Source organism: Trachemys scripta, chromosome 4, assembly GCF_013100865.1.
Source record: "Trachemys scripta elegans isolate TJP31775 chromosome 4, CAS_Tse_1.0, whole genome shotgun sequence".
Taxonomy (NCBI): domain Eukaryota; kingdom Metazoa; phylum Chordata; order Testudines; family Emydidae; genus Trachemys; species Trachemys scripta.
The window spans coordinates 140,200,155-140,216,194 of NC_048301.1; the positions used below are offsets into that span (position 1 = coordinate 140,200,155).

Sequence of the window (16,040 nt, forward strand, 5' to 3'; positions counted from 1 at the left end):
ACCACCGACTCCGGCAGCAAGCCCAGCACGCCAGGGACTCAGCGCCCGCTTTGACCCCACGCACAAGCGGATCCGCTGGCTGCTAGCGGAAACCAAACCCACCCACCGGGGAACGGGCCAGAAACCGTTCCCAGATGGGGTGAGTGGGAACCGCTGTTGTGTGTCAATGGGGCCAGACCCCCAGCTGGGGCCCGGAGCCGGGAGCTGAGCCAGCCCAGGGGAGAGGACCCGTGGGGTAATAATGGGGCCTACGAATGCCCCGTCCGTGAGCGTGCAGCTGGGAGATGTGGGAGCTCGGAGAGCGGCCTGGGCACCTCGCACGGCTCGGTGCAAAGGGGACAGCGGGGGGCTGAATCCGTGCAGGCAGAGAGAACACAAGGGCCGTGTGGGGATCGGCCTGGTGAACAGGTGACGTGGGGGGCCGGAAATCAGTGACCCCGATGGGGTGTGAGAAATTGGGTCTAATTGGTGCAGAGGTAAGGGGAGGGGGGGAGCTGGGCATTGCTCCATTCCGGGGTCCCCAGACAGAGACTTGGGGGGGCGGGGGGAGGTGACAACAGAACTCAAGGGCTGGTGGTGGGAAGACGGGGAAGGAGCGAGCGCTGCCCACCCGACCCCGCCGTCTCCTGGGACTCTGGGATCCCCTGTCACATCCCTGGGCCTTCATCGTCCTGATCCTGAGACGTCCCGACCAGCCCAGGCCAGAGCGCGGCCCCACCCCGACAACAGCGGCTCCTCCACTGGCTCCCAAACAGGGCTGGGGACGGGAGAATTTGTCACACCTCCCCCACATCCTTTTCCTTCCCATCTTCTTTCCCTCTCCTGACCCTCTCCTGGGGCTCCCCAGGGCTTGGGGGGGCTGGACAGACGGGAAGCCGGGCCTGTGGGGTGCAGGCAAGTGACCGGCAGAGCCAGACGCTGCGTTTGCTGGCTGGGCTACTCGCCTCTCTCCCTGGCGCGTCCCTCCCCCCTGCTAGGAAAGGGGGTCGGACCCTGTCAGGGGTCCCTCCCCCACCCTGAACTCTGGGGTATAGATGTGGGGAACCACATGAAAGACCCCCTAAGTTTATTTCTACCAGTTTAGGTTAAAACTTCCCCAAGGCAAAAATTCCTTCCTTGCCCTTGGACAGTATTGCTACCACCACTAAGTGATTTACACAAAAATTCAGGGAAGGGTCACTTGGAATCCCTGTCCTCCCAAGCCCCTTCACCCCCTTTCCTGGGGGGACTTGAGAATAATATACCAACCAATTGCCCTAGCAATGTGAGCACAGACCAAACCCCTGGGTTTTTAGGACACTGAAAATCAATCAGGTTCTTAAAAGAAGAATTTTATTTATTAAAAAAAAAAAGTAGAAGAATCACACCTGCAAAATCAGGCTGGAAGGTAACTTTACAGGGTAAATAAAAAGATTTAAAACACAGAGGATCCCCCTCTGGTTCAGCTTCCCAGTTACAAAACAGGAATGAAATTACCTCTTAGCATAGGGAAAATTCACAAGCTAAAACAAAAGATAATCTAGCGCCTTTCCTTGCCCTTACCTACAATTTTTGTAATCTTAGATGACTCATTTCTGGTATGTTTTCAGGAGATTTTTACCTGCCTGGTCTCTCTCTCTGTCCAGAGAGGGAACAAACAACTCCCCCACCCCAGATTGGAAAGTATCCTCTTTCCTCATTGGCCTTTCTGGTCAGGTGCCAACCAGGTGATTTTAGCTTCTTAACCCCTTAGGGGTATGGCGATTCAGTACAGCTGCCAAGGAGGGATTTTATGTTACCCTTCTCCCTATGTTTATCACAGACCCCCACAGTTGCAGCCCCACTGTGCCCCCATCTTCGCCAGACCCCAAAAGGCTGGATCTCACCCTTCCCGTGACCAGCTCTGACCCACGGTCCGTCCCCGACCTCTCTCCGGTACCAGGCCCCAGGGATGCTGGGACAGCGACAGCCTGGCTCAACACTTGGCATTTGCACGGCTCGGCCGGGCTGCCCTTGTGCTCTGTGTCACGCAGGAGCCGCGGGCGCCCAGCGCTGAGCCGGCCAAGGGCTCTGGATCCCGAACTCGACCGTGTGCCGGGCCGGGGACGTGTCGCGCTGACACCTCTCGCTCTTCCAGCACAATTCACATGACAGCCCCGGGGTCCCTGCTGCCTCCCGTGGGGCAGCATCGCTCTGGGGTGCCCTTGCCCGGCTCTTCGGCCTGACGAGCAGCCTGCGGGGGGAGGGGGTTGGGAGCTGCCCAGCTGAGGGGGAGCCGCAAACCCGGCACCCGCAGAGCCTGGCGGCAGGGAGGGCGAGGGGCCGGGGCTTGCCCCCAGCTCTGGCTTGTCCCTGAACGCACCCTCCCCTGGTGGGCCCCGGGAGCGACGGATCCGCTGCTTCCCCGCAGCAGGGTGGAGGGTGGGTCCAGCGACCAGAGCCAGGCGCGCCCGGAGCCCGTGCAGTGCCGTGCTGCGAGCAAACCGCCCGAGAAACAAGCGGCCCTGGCTGGCGTGAACTGGCTGTCCCAGCTCCAGGCCGCTGCTCCTGTGTTGCCCCTCAGGGGTCAGGTGAACCGGGATCCGGAAGAAAGGCCTAAACTTGGGGGTTTGTTCCCCAGGTCCTTTCTCTGTCTGGGGGTCTCTGGAGGAGCCGGCGGGGACCAGGAGACGCATGTCTGCCCCGGGGGCTGCCAAGGCTGAGAACTGAGACGTTCATTAGAGAAGGGCCGTACAGTTCCCAGGGACACAGACACAGTCGCACTTGTAAGGGGTTCACCTCGTTCAGTCCTTCCCCAGGGTTGCTCAGGGTGCCCCAGGCTCTCGCCTGCCCATCCCAGGGCTCCACGCAGCGTCTCACCCCTCCCAGTCCCTCGCCAGCTGCATTGCCACCCGGCAGGAGCACGGGTTACTTCACAGGCATCTCTGCAGCCAGCCCAGAGTTTCTGCTCCGCGTGGTGCGAGCTCCCGTCCTGCCTGTCACGGACTCACAGATCGTGCCCACTCTTGGCCCCGTGCGGTCCGTGGGGGGGTGCCCCTTTCTGGGTCAACCCCTTTTCGGGGGTTCACTCTCTCTCGGGGTCAGGCCCCTCCACCTCCTGGAGCCGCACCTCCCTGAGCCTTAGCACGTCTGTCTCTGCCGTGGGCCCCCCAGGGAGTCCCCTCGTTCTGGACCCCCGGGGCCTCCACCCCCCAAAGGGGTTGATGCAACCCTGTTCTCTAGACCGGAGTGACTCTCAGCCAGCGTAACACAGGAGGTTTATTGAGGGTTGAACCCAGCACAGGAAACTCTCAGGGCCTCAGGCCTGGCCTCCCTCAGCCCAGCACATCCCAGTCTCTCTGCATCCAGGTGGGCTCTGCCTGCTCCCCCTCTCCAGCCCCGAGCCCCACTGCTCACAGCTGGGCATCCGCTATCACTGGCCCCAGGCCCCGCCTCTGTCCATTGTCTTCTCTCCAGGGAAACAGGGTCGTAAATGGGGTCACCTGGGCCTCATCTCCTCTCTGCCCACCTCTGTCCCCCTCGGGCTGGAACCGGCTGGTTGGGTCACCGGGGTCCTCTCCCCGCAGCCCATTGTCCTCCCACTGGCCAGAACCGGCTGCGACTCCTGAGCTGGGTCTCCGGGTCGGGGTCTCAGGTCACCGGTCGCTGGGGTCTCCATCCTCCAGGCCATCAGCTGGGGTCCCAAGTTCTGTCACTGGTCCTTTGTAACCACAAACTCCCTCTCCCCTCACCTCATTAAACCAGTAACCCCCAGGGAAACTGAGTCCCACCCCCTCTGCGTGCAAACCATTGAATACAACAAGAAAATCCCCCACTTCGTCACATCGCTCCACCCAGAAACCTCCGTTCTTCCCCGCTGCAGTCTGAGCCCGTCACTCCCCGCCGGCTGAGGGGCGGACGAGGGGGGGGCCATGCAGACCTAGCGCTCAGCCATTTCCACTTCAGGGGGGTCCGTCCGGACACGGTGCCAGTCCTGGGAGCCGGGCGCTCTTCGCCATCCAAGGTGAAGCCCTGATGGGGGCGGCAGCGTTAGCCGGGCCAGGGTCCCACTGACCCGCAAACATTTTCAGCAAACAGATTTTCCCACCCGGATAACAGATTCCTTTCAACGGAAACTTTTGCTTCTAAAAATTCAATGTTAGGTTTTGGGCAGGGGGGGAGGCGTTTTCCCTCCCCCGTCACACACACACTTGCTGCTACCAACAGTGGAGCTGAGCAAGCGGAGAAGCAGCGTGGCCTAGTGGGTCACGCGTTGAACTGGGACACCTGGGGAACTCACCCCTCCGTGACTCAGTTTCCCCACCTGTGGGATGAGGGTCCTGACACCGAGGGGCTGGCACACCAGGGGTGGAACGCGCGAGGTGGCAGCGTTATTAGTAAAGGCTCTGAGGTGGCCGCGTTGCTCCTGAGACAATCCCGGAGCGAGCCCAGCCTTGCACTAAAACGCAGGGTGCCTAAGTCACTTGGGCCCAGTCTCAGCCCAGGCCTCGGGGGCAGGGGGGGCGGAGCAGAGCCCATCACACGCAAGGAGTCACAGCTCGGCCGGGCCGCAGGCGGGGGGGTCTGGTCGCTCTGGGGGGCCCCGGGACGCAGCGGGCGGCTGGAGACGGTTTCAACCCGTCGGAGCCGGAGGATCTGGCCCAGCGCCCCACAGGAGCAGGGCCAGGCGGGAACCTGGCTGGGAGGCGGCTCCACAGGGCACGGGGGTCTCATGGACCCGCCCCCCCGGCCGTCACTCACCTTCGGCGGGGATGAGCGGCAGCCCCCAATGGATCAGCACCGCGCACACGAGGGTCACGAGCGCCAGCGTCACGAGAGCCATCGCCCACCCGGGGAATCGCTGCTCCAGCGCCTGCAGCCCTGCTGTGGGGCAGGGAGAGGGGGCTGACACGGGCTGTGACTGAACCCAGAGCCAGGGGGCCCCCGGCCCAGCCAGGAGCTGGCCGGCCTTCAGCCCCCGGCAGCGCAGACCCCAGCCCCGGCCCCGCGGACATGCCCCTCTCCCTGGATCCAGCCTCCACAGCCCAGACGCCCAGGTGATGGGCACAGCCCCCCCGAGCTCTACCGCTCGGACCGCTCTTGGAGGGGTGTCCCCAGCAGCAGGCCCCTGGTGGCCACCCACCAAGCGGCGACGACGGGGCGCGGGGGAAGGGGGCTCTCGCCCCACAGCGCTGACACCCGCCCCGGGCATTGTGGGTAGCGTCCCGGCCCTGCTCACCTGGGAGGGTCTCGCAGACGCTCATGTTCTGCTGCAGGGGCCGGTGGCTCAGGGCGCAGCAGACGGACCCCCCCGGGGCGGGGCGTCAGCGACAGGCTGCTCCACACCTCGAAGGCCCCCCTGTCTGCTCCGCTGCAGCTCCACCGGCTCGTCCTGGCTCAGCCGGGTCCCGTTCCCGTCGTGCCACGTTATCTCGGGCTGGGGGTAACCCCCCGCGGAGCGGCACTGCAGGACCAGCTGCCCCCCAGCCCGGGAGAGCACAGTGAGCTGCGGGGGCTCGTACGGGGCTGGGAAAGGAGAGAAGGGGGGATGAGGCCTGCTGCCCCCAACCACAGAAAGGGCTGCCAGACTCAGCCCTCAACAGCCCCCCTGCCCTGGTACTGCAGCGTCCCCTGCCCGGTGCCCAAAACTCCCCCCACTCCTAGTCACAACATCTTCAACCAGGGCGGTTTCCCGTCCATGTTAGCACCGGCTCCCCCGTGGGGGCCGCGTCTCCGCCTAGCTCTCCGGCTAGGAGGGGACTTCGTTTCCCACAATCCACGCCGGGGATTGATCCATCGGAGGGGTCAGAGAAGAGCCCCGGGAAGGATCAGAAACGTGCCCTCGAGGGAGAGACGCCAGGCGCTCCAGCCGCTTAGCTCAACAAAACACCCCCAGGGCAGGTTGGCTCCAGCCAGGCCCGGCGCGCCGCGGTTACCTGCCACACGGAGGACGATGTCCATGCTGTCAGCACCCTGACCGTCCATGATGAAGCACCGGTACGTGCCGCTGTCCGAGGGCCGCACGCCGGCCAGGCTCAGGGCCGCTACCCCCTCGCGGATCCCCTCCAGGAGGAGCCGCGTCCGGCCCCTGAACTCCTCGGCCTGGTCTCCCAGCTGGTCGGCCCCCGCGTGGTAGCTGTGCACCACGGAGTCCCCCGCCGGCCCCCGCAGGAGGTGCCAGTGCACGCGCAGGTGGTGCGGGTCGGGGTCCAGGGGTGCTCGGGTCCTGCACTCCAGCGTGACGTCCTGGCTGGCTCGGTGGTGGAGCTGGGGGCCGTCACTCGCCTGAGTGGCCATGTCTGCAGGTGAGACAAGGGGGGGGGGGTTACCGGGTACAAGGGTCCCCCTCCTGGACAACCCCCCACACACAATGCAGCTGTATCACGGGTGCCGTGCAGCTGCCAGCCCCAGCCCCTCCCGGGAGCTCAGGGAATCCTCTGGCACATGTGGGTAACAGCCTACTGCTGCCGCCAGCGGGCAAAGGACACTCAGATGGGGAGACACCAGGGTTCGGATCCGAGAAGCGGGCCCAGCACGGGGCTTTGGGCTCCGGCAGATCTCAGAACCGCGGCAGCCAAGCCAAGCGCCCCGTGACCAGCACTGGGACTCGAATGCACAGGGCTAGATTGTCCCTGGGGTGGCTTGGCAGGCTGGGGGCAGGGAGGGGATCAAAGCGGAGGACCCCACACGCACGTCTCTCAGGCATCCCATGGGACAGCACCCTGCCCTATCTCCCGGGGCGTCCGAGGATACATCCACTCAGAGGTGGTGCGGTGCTCAGATGCTCCGGTGATGGGCGCCAGATAAGCCCCTTGGACAGTAGTTCACGGAGTTCCTGCCTTCAATGCAGCCCAGCTGTTGGGCCCGACGGCATCGTTAGCCAGCCCCAGCCCCGTCCCCCCAGCGCCCGGGAAATGACCTCGTGGGACTCACCTGGTCCTGCGGCGACGTGTCCCAGCAGCACTACCCAGCAAGCCAGCCGCAGCATCTCCACGGGCAGGGAGAGGCTCTTCCTAGCGCACAGCGACCCAGAACCGCCCGGCCTCCCACACAGCCCTGGCCGGAGAATCCCCCAGCGGTTCGCCGATCCGGCCCAGGGCGTCCAGGCGGTGTAGCGAGCTCGGCTGGAAGTGCAAGCGATCACTTTGAGATTTGGGCGTGGGCTCGGGCAGCTTGTCCCGAGCTCACAGCCTGTCTCTGTACCGATCCCTGGGCATGGCCACCCCTTGGGAGACTGGGGGGAGGAGCACTGACTTCCCCCCGGGACAAGGGGGCCAGGACAGGTGTTCAAGACAGGGAGCTGCTAGGACCGTCTGGGGTGGAATCAGCACAGGGGACTGGCCAACCCTGCCGAGACAAGGGGAACCCCAAGGGCTGAAGATGAACACCTGCCTTCATGGGGCACTGGATGCAATCAGAGTCAGTCTGCAGACAGAGCCTACAGGAGGGGTGAGTTTGCTTCCCGACCACCGGGAGCAGCCTGCTTTGTCTCACACTGGTTTGGGGGTCTTGTATTATTCTCCTGGATCCAGGGCCGGCTCTTCCATTTAGGTGACCTAGGTGGTTGGCTAGGGCACCACGATTTGGGGGGGGCGGCATTTTGCCGCCCTCGGTGGCAATTCGGCGGCGGGGGGGTCCTTCCGCGCTCCGGGTCTTCGGTGGCAATTCTGCGGCGGGTCCTTCACTCGCTCCGGGACCCGCCGCCAAAGTGCCCCGAAGACCGGGAGCGCGGAAGGACCCCCCCCCCGCCGCTGCAGAATTGCCGACGACGACCGGGAGCACAGAAGGACCCCCGCCTAGGGCGCCAAAAACCCTGGCGCCGCTCCTGCCTGGATCCTAAGCCAGGCAGCTGTATGTATTTCTTTGCAGCCTTCCAGTGGCAGCATGGATGTGTCTACTGAACGTCTCTGGGGGCGGGCTGGGAACAGAGCATCGGGGTGAGCTAGAGTGGAGCTGTCAGCGGGAGACGCCCCGTTGCAATTTACAGACTCCCAGTGGTGCAGAATCCCCCCGTCTGGTCCTGTGGCTAATTCCCCGCTCGGTGGAAATCTGCCCATTATTTCCAGTCTGACTGTGTCTCTCGTCGGCTCCCGGCCACTGGGTCTCGCGCTGCCCTTGGCAGCTGCATTACAGAGGCCCCTGCCCTCAGAAATAGAGCTGGGCAAAGGAGAGATTCTCTGGAAATTCTGATAAATCCGTCTGGGGCCGAGCTAAATGTTCCGTTTCCATTTGAAGCATTACAGATTTTTTATGAAAAATAAAGTTAAAGACATTTTTGACTGGAAAAAAAATTGACTTGTGGGGCATTTTTTCTTTTTCCGACCCGAGTTCACAAAGCGTTTCCCTGTCACCGAATCTGGATTGTTCTGTCCTTGGAAAATCCTGTCAAGTGAAAAACGTCGCCCAGCGCGAATCAGCAGCCTGCCTGGCCCGGTCGTGCGGCCCAGGCTCACCCACTGCGAAGCTGTCTGGCTTTCCTATCCCTGTTCCGACCCTTCCTGCCGGCTCACAGTCTTCCTGGGCAGGGGATCTACTAGTTAAAAGAGAAACAGTCTCCAGCCGGCCAGACCTATTAGCACAACCCTGAAACTGTTCAAGAGCCATTCAAGGGGTATGAACCCCTTGAATGGCTACAACCTATCCTGAAAGATGATCCCTCACTCTCACAGATCTTGGGAGACAGACCTGTCCTCGCTTACAGACAACCCCCCAACCTGAAGCAAATACTCACCAGCAACCTCACATCACTGAACAAAACCACTAACCCAGGAACCTATCCTTGTAACAAACCCCGATGCCAACTCTGTCCACATATCTATTCAAGTGACATCATCATAGGACCTAATCACATCAGCCACACCATCAGGGGCTCGTTCACCTGCACATCTACCAATGTGATATATGCCATCATGTGCCAGCAATGCCCCTCTGCCATGTACATTGGCCAAACCGGACAGTCTCTACGCAAAAGAATTAATGGACACAAATCTGACATCAGGAATCAAAATACTCAAAAACCAGTGGGAGAACACTTTAACCTGTCTGGTCATTCAGTGACAGACCTGCGGGTGGCTATATTACAACAGAAAAACTTCAAAAACAGACTCCAAAGAGAGACTGCTGAGCTAGAATTGATATGCAAACTAGACACAATCAACTCCGGTTTGAATAAGGACTGGGAATGGCTGAGCCATTACAAACATTGAATCTATCTCCCCTTGTAAGTATTCTCACACTTCTTATCAAACTGTCTGTACTGGGCTAGCTTGATTATCACTTCAAAAGTTTTTTTTCTCTTAATTAATTGGCCTCTCAGAGTTGGTAAGACAACTCCCACCTGTTTATGCTCTCTGTATGTGTGTATATATATCTCCTCAATATATGTTCCATTCTATATGCATCCGAAGAAGTGGGCTGTAGTCCACGAAAGCTTATGCTCTAATAAATTTGTTAGTCTCTAAGGTGCCACAAGTACTCCTGTTCTTCTTTTTGCGGATACAGACTAACACGGCTGTTACTCTGAAACCTGTCATTATGCAAGGCACTGCATTTAGCCGTATGGAATGGAAATCCATCAACCTCATGAAAAAACTCGTACAGATACAGACAGACATCATCTTCCTTTCCAAATGCAAGCAGATGGACATCATACCAAAAGGACTAAAGGTAAAAAATCCATTACAATCTACATATCACACAGACTATGCTGAGAGACTGTGTCACACACTCTCAAAGAAACTGCGAAACCACCTGATCAGCATCCTATACAGCAAACAGGGAAAGATTAAGAATGAGCTCTCAGAACTGGATACTCTCATAAGAAACCAACCTTCCACACAAACTTCCTCATGGATAGACTTTACAAAAACTAGACAAGCCATTTACAAGACAAACTTTGCCTCTCTACAAAGGAAAAAGGACACTAAACTATCTAAACTGCTACATGCCACAAGCAGCCACAACAGTAGTTCCCTTAACCCACCCAGCAATATTGTTAATCTTTCCAGCTATACTCTTAGCCCAGCAGAAGAGTCTGTCCTATCTCGGGGCCTCTCCTTTTGTCCCTCCAGACCCATGAATATGATACAGTTCTGCGGTGACCTAGAATCCTACTTTCGACGTCTCCGACTCAAAGAATATTTCCAACATACCTCTGAACAGCATACTAACCCACAGAATCCTCCCTACCAGCACTACAAAAAAAAGGATTCTGCATGGACTCCTCCGGACGGTCGAAACAACAGACTGGATTTCTACATAGATTGCTTCCGTCGACGTGCAAAGGCTGAAATTGTGGAAAAGCAACATCACTTGCCACATAACCTCAGCCATGCTGAACACAACGCCATCTACAGCCTCAGAAACAACCCTGACATCATAATCAAAAAGGCTGACAAAGGAGGTGCTGTCGTCATCATGAATAAATTGGAATATGACCAGGAGGCTGCTAGACAGCTCTCTAACACCACATTCTACAGGCCATTATCCTCTGATCCCACTGAGGATTACCTAAAGAAACTACACCATCTGCTAAAAAAACTCCCTGACAAAGCACAGGAACAAATCCGTACAGACACATGCCTAGAACCCCGACCAGGGGTATTCTATTTGCTACCCAAGATCCATAAACCTGGATATCCTGGACGCCCCATCATCTCAGGCATTGGCACCCTAACATCAGGCTTGTCTGGTTATGTAGACTCTCTCCTCAGACCCTACGCTACCAGCACTCCCAGCTATCTTCGAGACACCACTGACTTCCTGAGGAAACTACAATCCATCGGTGATCTTCCAGAAAACACCATCCTGGCCACTATGGACGTAGAAGCCCTCTACACCAATATTCCACACAAAGATGGACTACAAGCTATCAGGAACAGTATCCCTGATAATGTCACAGCTAACCTGGTGGCTGAACTTTGTGATTTTGTCCTCACCCACAACTATTTCACATTTGGGGACAATATATACCTTCAAGTCAGCGGCACTGCTATGGGTACCCGCATGGCCCCACAATATGCCAACATTTTTATGGCTGACTTAGAACAACGCTTCCTTAGCTCTCGTCCCCTAACGCCCCTACTCTACTTGCGCTACATTGATGACATCTTCATCATCTGGACCCATGGAAAAGAAGCCCTTGAGGAATTTCACCATGATTTCAATAATTTCCATCCCACCATCAACCTCAGCCTAGATCAATCCACACAAGCGGTCCATTTCCTGGACACTACTGTGCTAATAAGCGATGGTCACATCAATACCACCCTATACCGGAAACCTACTGACCGCTACACTTACCTACATGCCTCCAGCTTCCATCCAGGACACACCACACGATCCATTGTCTACAGCCAAGCTCTAAGATATAACCGCATTTGCTCCAATCCCTCGGATAGAGACAAGCACCTACAAGATCTCTATCAAGCATTCTTAAAACTACAATACCCACCTGCTGAAGTGAAAAAACAGATTGACAGAGCCAGACGAGTACCCAGAAGTCACCTCCTACAAGACAGGCCCAACAAAGAAAATAACAGAACACCACTAGCTGTCACCTTCAGCCCCCAACTAAAACCTCTCCAGCGCATCATCAGAGATCTACAACCTATCCTGAAAGATGATCCTTTACTCTCACAGATCTTGGGAGACAGACCTGTCCTCGCTTACAGACAACCCCCCAACCTAAAGCAAATACTCACCAGCAACCACACATCACTGAACAAAACCACTAACCCAGGAACCTATCCTTGTAACAAACCCCGATGCCAACTCTGTCCACATATCTATTCAAGTGACATCATCATAGGACCTAATCACATCAGCCATACCATCAGGGGCTCGTTCACCTGCACATCTACCAATGTGATATATGCCATCATGTGCCAGCAATGCCCCTCTGCCATGTACATTGGCCAAACCGGACAGTCTCTACGCAAAAGAATTAATGGACACAAATCTGACATCAGGAATCATAATACTCAAAAACCAGTGGGAGAACACTTTAACCTGTCTGGTCATTCTATGACAGATCTGCGGGTGGCTATCTTAAAACAGAAAAACTTCAAAAACAGACTCCAACGAGAGACTGCTGAGCTGGAATTGATATGCAAACTAGACACAATCAACTCAGGATTGAATAAGGACTGGGAATGGCTGAGCCATTACAAACATTGAATCTATCTCCCCTTGTAAGTATTCTCACACTTCTTATCAAACTGTCTGTACTGGGCTAGCTTGATTATCACTTCAAACGTTTTTTTTCTCTTACTTAATTGGCCTCTCAGAGTTGGTAAGACAACTCCCACCTGTTCATGCTCTCTGTATGTGTGTATATATATCTCCTCAATATATGTTCCATTCTATATGCCTCCGAAGAAGTGGGCTGTAGTCCACGAAAGCTTATGCTCTAATAAATCTGTTAGTCTCTAAGGTGCCACAAGTACTCCTGTTTTTATTCAAGGGGTAGTGAAGACATTTAACAGGCATTTGCCAACCCCCAGGTATCTCCTGTCAGTTTCTGAATGTACTGACAAAACCAGTTGTGCATGACTGTCATATTTACTCAGGACATGTCAGTCTACGGGACCTTAGTGTAAAATTTGCTTTAAAAATATTTCATTAGTGAGTTGGTGAAGATTATAAAAATCACATCTCTAAAAAATCCTTGCATAGATTTTAGATGCACAATCATCTTTAGCCTTAAATGCTTGGATCTTCAGACATATGGTTTTTTAAACAAATCCTTCAAAATACCCCCCTTATCTAAAATACACATTTTAATTACTATAGTAAAAAAAACTTACTTCCAAAGTCTTCCTGTCCTTTCTGTCCATCCCTTCCTCCCTTCACCCCCTCTCCCCTCCCCACCATTGAAGGAAGCAACAGCCCTTTGCTTCCAGATAGCTGGACAGAGTTTCCCTTTCTTTACTTCTGACTATCTGATGAACTAGTTTTAAGCAAAATCAGAACCTTAGTAAGATATAAAATCCTTTGTTCTGCCTAAAATCTTTGGAAACATATTTTTTAAAGTTGGTGAAATTTCGTAAACATGTGTATTGTTCTGGAGATCCCACACAGTAAATTAGAGTTCCCTTTTTCTAAAAGCAATGAACATTGTTCTGAACACACTACACCTCTGTGACTGATTCATTTCAAATAATGTCTGTTTCAGTGAGTTAAAGATGTAGTCAGCTGGAATTATTTTATGAAGGCTTAAGAGTACATTTAAAATATAAAATCAGCGTAGAAATACTGATTAAGAAAATGTCAAACAGAGAAGAGCTGCATCATGGATCCCATAATATTTCATGTTGTATTCAGCAGGACGCTGACTCACCCTTACTACAAAGTTTTACAAATAAATGTCTGACAAACTTCAGGGCATATCAAAAAACCTGTGACTGACATTTTTTATTCCCAAGTTTAGTGCTTTTAATTAGATACCTTCTGCATGTCCATTCTGCGCGAGGGAGAGGGTACAGGGTCTCTGCGGGGAACTGTGACTCTACGCCACCATGAGGCGGGCCGGGTGCCTTGTTATTCCTTCTGCCTTGTCCCTCCGCCCCCGCCCCCACCGGGCTGCAACCTCAGGCTGCCGTCGGGCATAGGGGCACATGTTTAATAATACTGCATAGGGCCCCAGAAATCCTAGGGACGGCCCTGGGGGCGCCAGAAAGCGGTGCCCTGGCTCGGCAGGGAGGAGCCACCTTCCGGAGGCACCGGGGAGCCAGAGCATCGGCGAGCCCCAGCCGTGGAGGAGCCGGCGCGGCACAGGGGGGCAGCAGCCCTGCAAAGGCGGCAGCGTTGCTAGCGGGGAGCAGTCGCGTCCCCCCTCCCCTCCTGCCCAGCCTGAGGCCTGGCGCTGGCCCCGGGGGCTCCTGCAGGCTGCAGCAGCTGCATGAGGGCAGAGGCCCCCGTGTGCCCCCCCAGCTCCTCCCTCGCCGCGCTCGGGCTCTGCGGCTCCCGGGCATGTGAGCCGCCTGCCAGGGCACGGGGCCCTGAGCCAAGGCAGGTGCGGGAAATGACAGCGAGCCTGTGTGACGGAGCAGGGAGTGGGGTGGACTGACCTGGGGATGTCACAGGGGAGTTTTACTGGGACTGTCTGCATTGGTGCTGGATGGGGATGGGATACCAGGGTGGGACTTCACTGGAGGGAGGATACCTGAGCCTGTAACCTGAGCCCAGGAGGGGAGTGGGGCCAGGTGACACCTTCTGTCCCAGAAACTGGACAAAGGCTGGGGGAGGAGCCGGGGGGAGGCTGGGTGAGACGGCTGGAGAGTTTCAGTTTGGAGCTGGCTGGGGAAACAGAGGGAGCCCAAGGGCTGGGGTCTCAGCTCCCTGCCCCCCAAGATGGACCTGACTGAGGGGTCCCGTTTTCCATACCTACAAGCTCTGGTCTGGACCGTGTTCCTGTCGTCTAATAACCCTTCTGTGTCACTGGCTGGTGGAGAGTCCTGGGGAATCACAGGAAGTGGGGGTGCAGGACCCTGTCTCCCCCCCACACTCTGTGACACCCTGTTCCAACCAGCCAGAGGAATTCCCGGGGCTTGGCTGGCCGGTGGCCGCACAGAGCTAGTGGGGCAAGCCGAGGCTGCAGGCCCTCTGGGATCAACGGGCTGGGGGCTGACACCCCCGGCTCAGCGCAGACACGGGGAATCTCCGGCCCTGGCTGGAACAAAGCGCAGGCGGGCTGGTGCCTACAGCTGGCCGAGGAACGTGCGGGACAGAACAAGGCCCAGTGCCCCCATGACTGGCCCAACTCACCTGGGAAAAAGGCAGGACCTGGCCCGGCGCGGGAGGACTCGCAGCCTTCGAGGCAAAACTTCAGGGAACCCCAAGAGCTGTTTCCTTGCAGAGGCCGTGGAGAACAAGCCCAGCGCTGAGCTCCCCGCCGACGCCCCTGCCCTGCTTCCTAGGACGCGTGGCCACGGAATGAGGAAACAGACGAAAGATAAACTCTTGCAGTCCTTGTTTATGTCACTTTCCGCTGCAGCCGCTGGAGCCTGCGTCGGGGCGGAGAAGAAACGGGGCAGGGCCCTCATGGGACTCCCTGGATCTCAGCTGGAGTCTCTGCTTCGGGCTCAGCCCCTGGGTCCCAGCTGGGCCGGGAAATGATCTGGGAACGTGACCCCAACAGGCTCAGAACAAGGAGCCCCCCCCTCCCCCCCTCCCCCCCCGCCCACACCCCACCAGTGCTGCTGTTTAAAATCTCCTGGATTTGGAGGCAGGAGGAGGCGGGAGGGGGCTGCGAACTCTGCAATAACAGCGCCAGCGTCTGAGCGACCTTTGTGAAACATTCACAGACTTCGCTCGGGACGTGCTCACAGCAGGGCTCCGTGTCCACCAGTTCATCCAGCGCCTGGCGTGACAGTGGCCCCAGGCTGGGCCGGGCTCCATGCGGGTCTGGGCCAGGGCGATGGGGGTCCCTGGCCAGGCTGGGGTCCGGGCCGGGGTCTGGGCGGGTCTCGGGCAGGGGCGACGGGGGCCCCAGGCTGGGCGGGTCTCAGGCAGGGGCGATGGGGGCCCCAGGCTGGGCGGGTCTCGGGCCGGGCGGGGGTCCGGGTGGGTCTCGGGCCGGGGCGACGGGGGTCCCAGGCCGGGCGGGGGTCCGGGCGGGTCTCGGGCCGGGGCGACGGGGGCCCCAGGCCGGGCGGGGGTCCAGGCGGGTCTCGGGCCGGGGCGACGGGGGCCCCAGGCCGGGCGGGGGTCCGGGCAGGGGCGACGGGGGCCCCAGGCCGGGCCAGGGTCCGTGCAGCGCCCGGCCCACTTGCAGTTCTGCTCAGAACAAAGGCAAGGCAGCAAGGCCATGTTGGATCTGAATTGACGACATGACGGGCTGTGCCGGCGGCTCTGTGAGAAGCGAGGGGCTGGGATCCAACACTAGGTCCACCCCACCCCCCCCATCACAGCCTCGGCTTGGATACAGACACCCCCACCTCTCTGGCTGGGAGGTCTGTTCCCCACTCTCCCCTTCCCCAACAGCAGGGAACAGGAGAGGGACAGGCCCCAGGCAGAGCCTCTCCAGGCACGGGAGAATGAGCCCGACCAGAAGCCAGGGGGACGGGCTCTACTGTAACACT

General features: G+C 57.7%; 1 protein-coding gene across 1 annotated transcript; it reads right to left on the reverse strand.

Annotated features, from left to right (window-relative positions):
- Nucleotides 1-2,004: 2,004 nt before the first annotated feature.
- On the reverse strand, nt 2,005-15,107 carry LOC117876598. The gene is made up of 7 exons (XM_034768850.1): nt 14,725-15,107; nt 6,892-7,082; nt 5,895-6,257; nt 5,305-5,484; nt 4,720-4,842; nt 2,342-2,677; nt 2,005-2,243 (listed from the first exon to the last, which is right to left on the reverse strand). Exons 1-7 carry the CDS (start codon nt 15,000-15,002, stop codon nt 2,005-2,007), a joined length of 1,710 nt encoding a protein of 569 aa, XP_034624741.1. The 5' UTR covers nt 15,003-15,107.
- Nucleotides 15,108-16,040: the final 933 nt, after the last annotated feature.

Excerpts from the sequence above, each read along its gene's own strand:
- LOC117876598 (XM_034768850.1), bottom strand. The coding sequence starts at position 15,002 with ATGAGGGCCCTGCCCCGTTTCTTCTCCGCCCCGACGCAGGCTCCAGCG. Across the intron at positions 6,258-6,891 it reads ACACGTCGCCGCAGGACCAG|ACATGGCCACTCAGGCGAGT; the intron begins GTGAGTCCCACG and ends TCTCACCTGCAG. Across the intron at positions 4,843-5,304 it reads CAGACAGGGGGGCCTTCGAG|CAGGGCTGCAGGCGCTGGAG; the intron begins GTGTGGAGCAGC and ends CCTGCCCCACAG.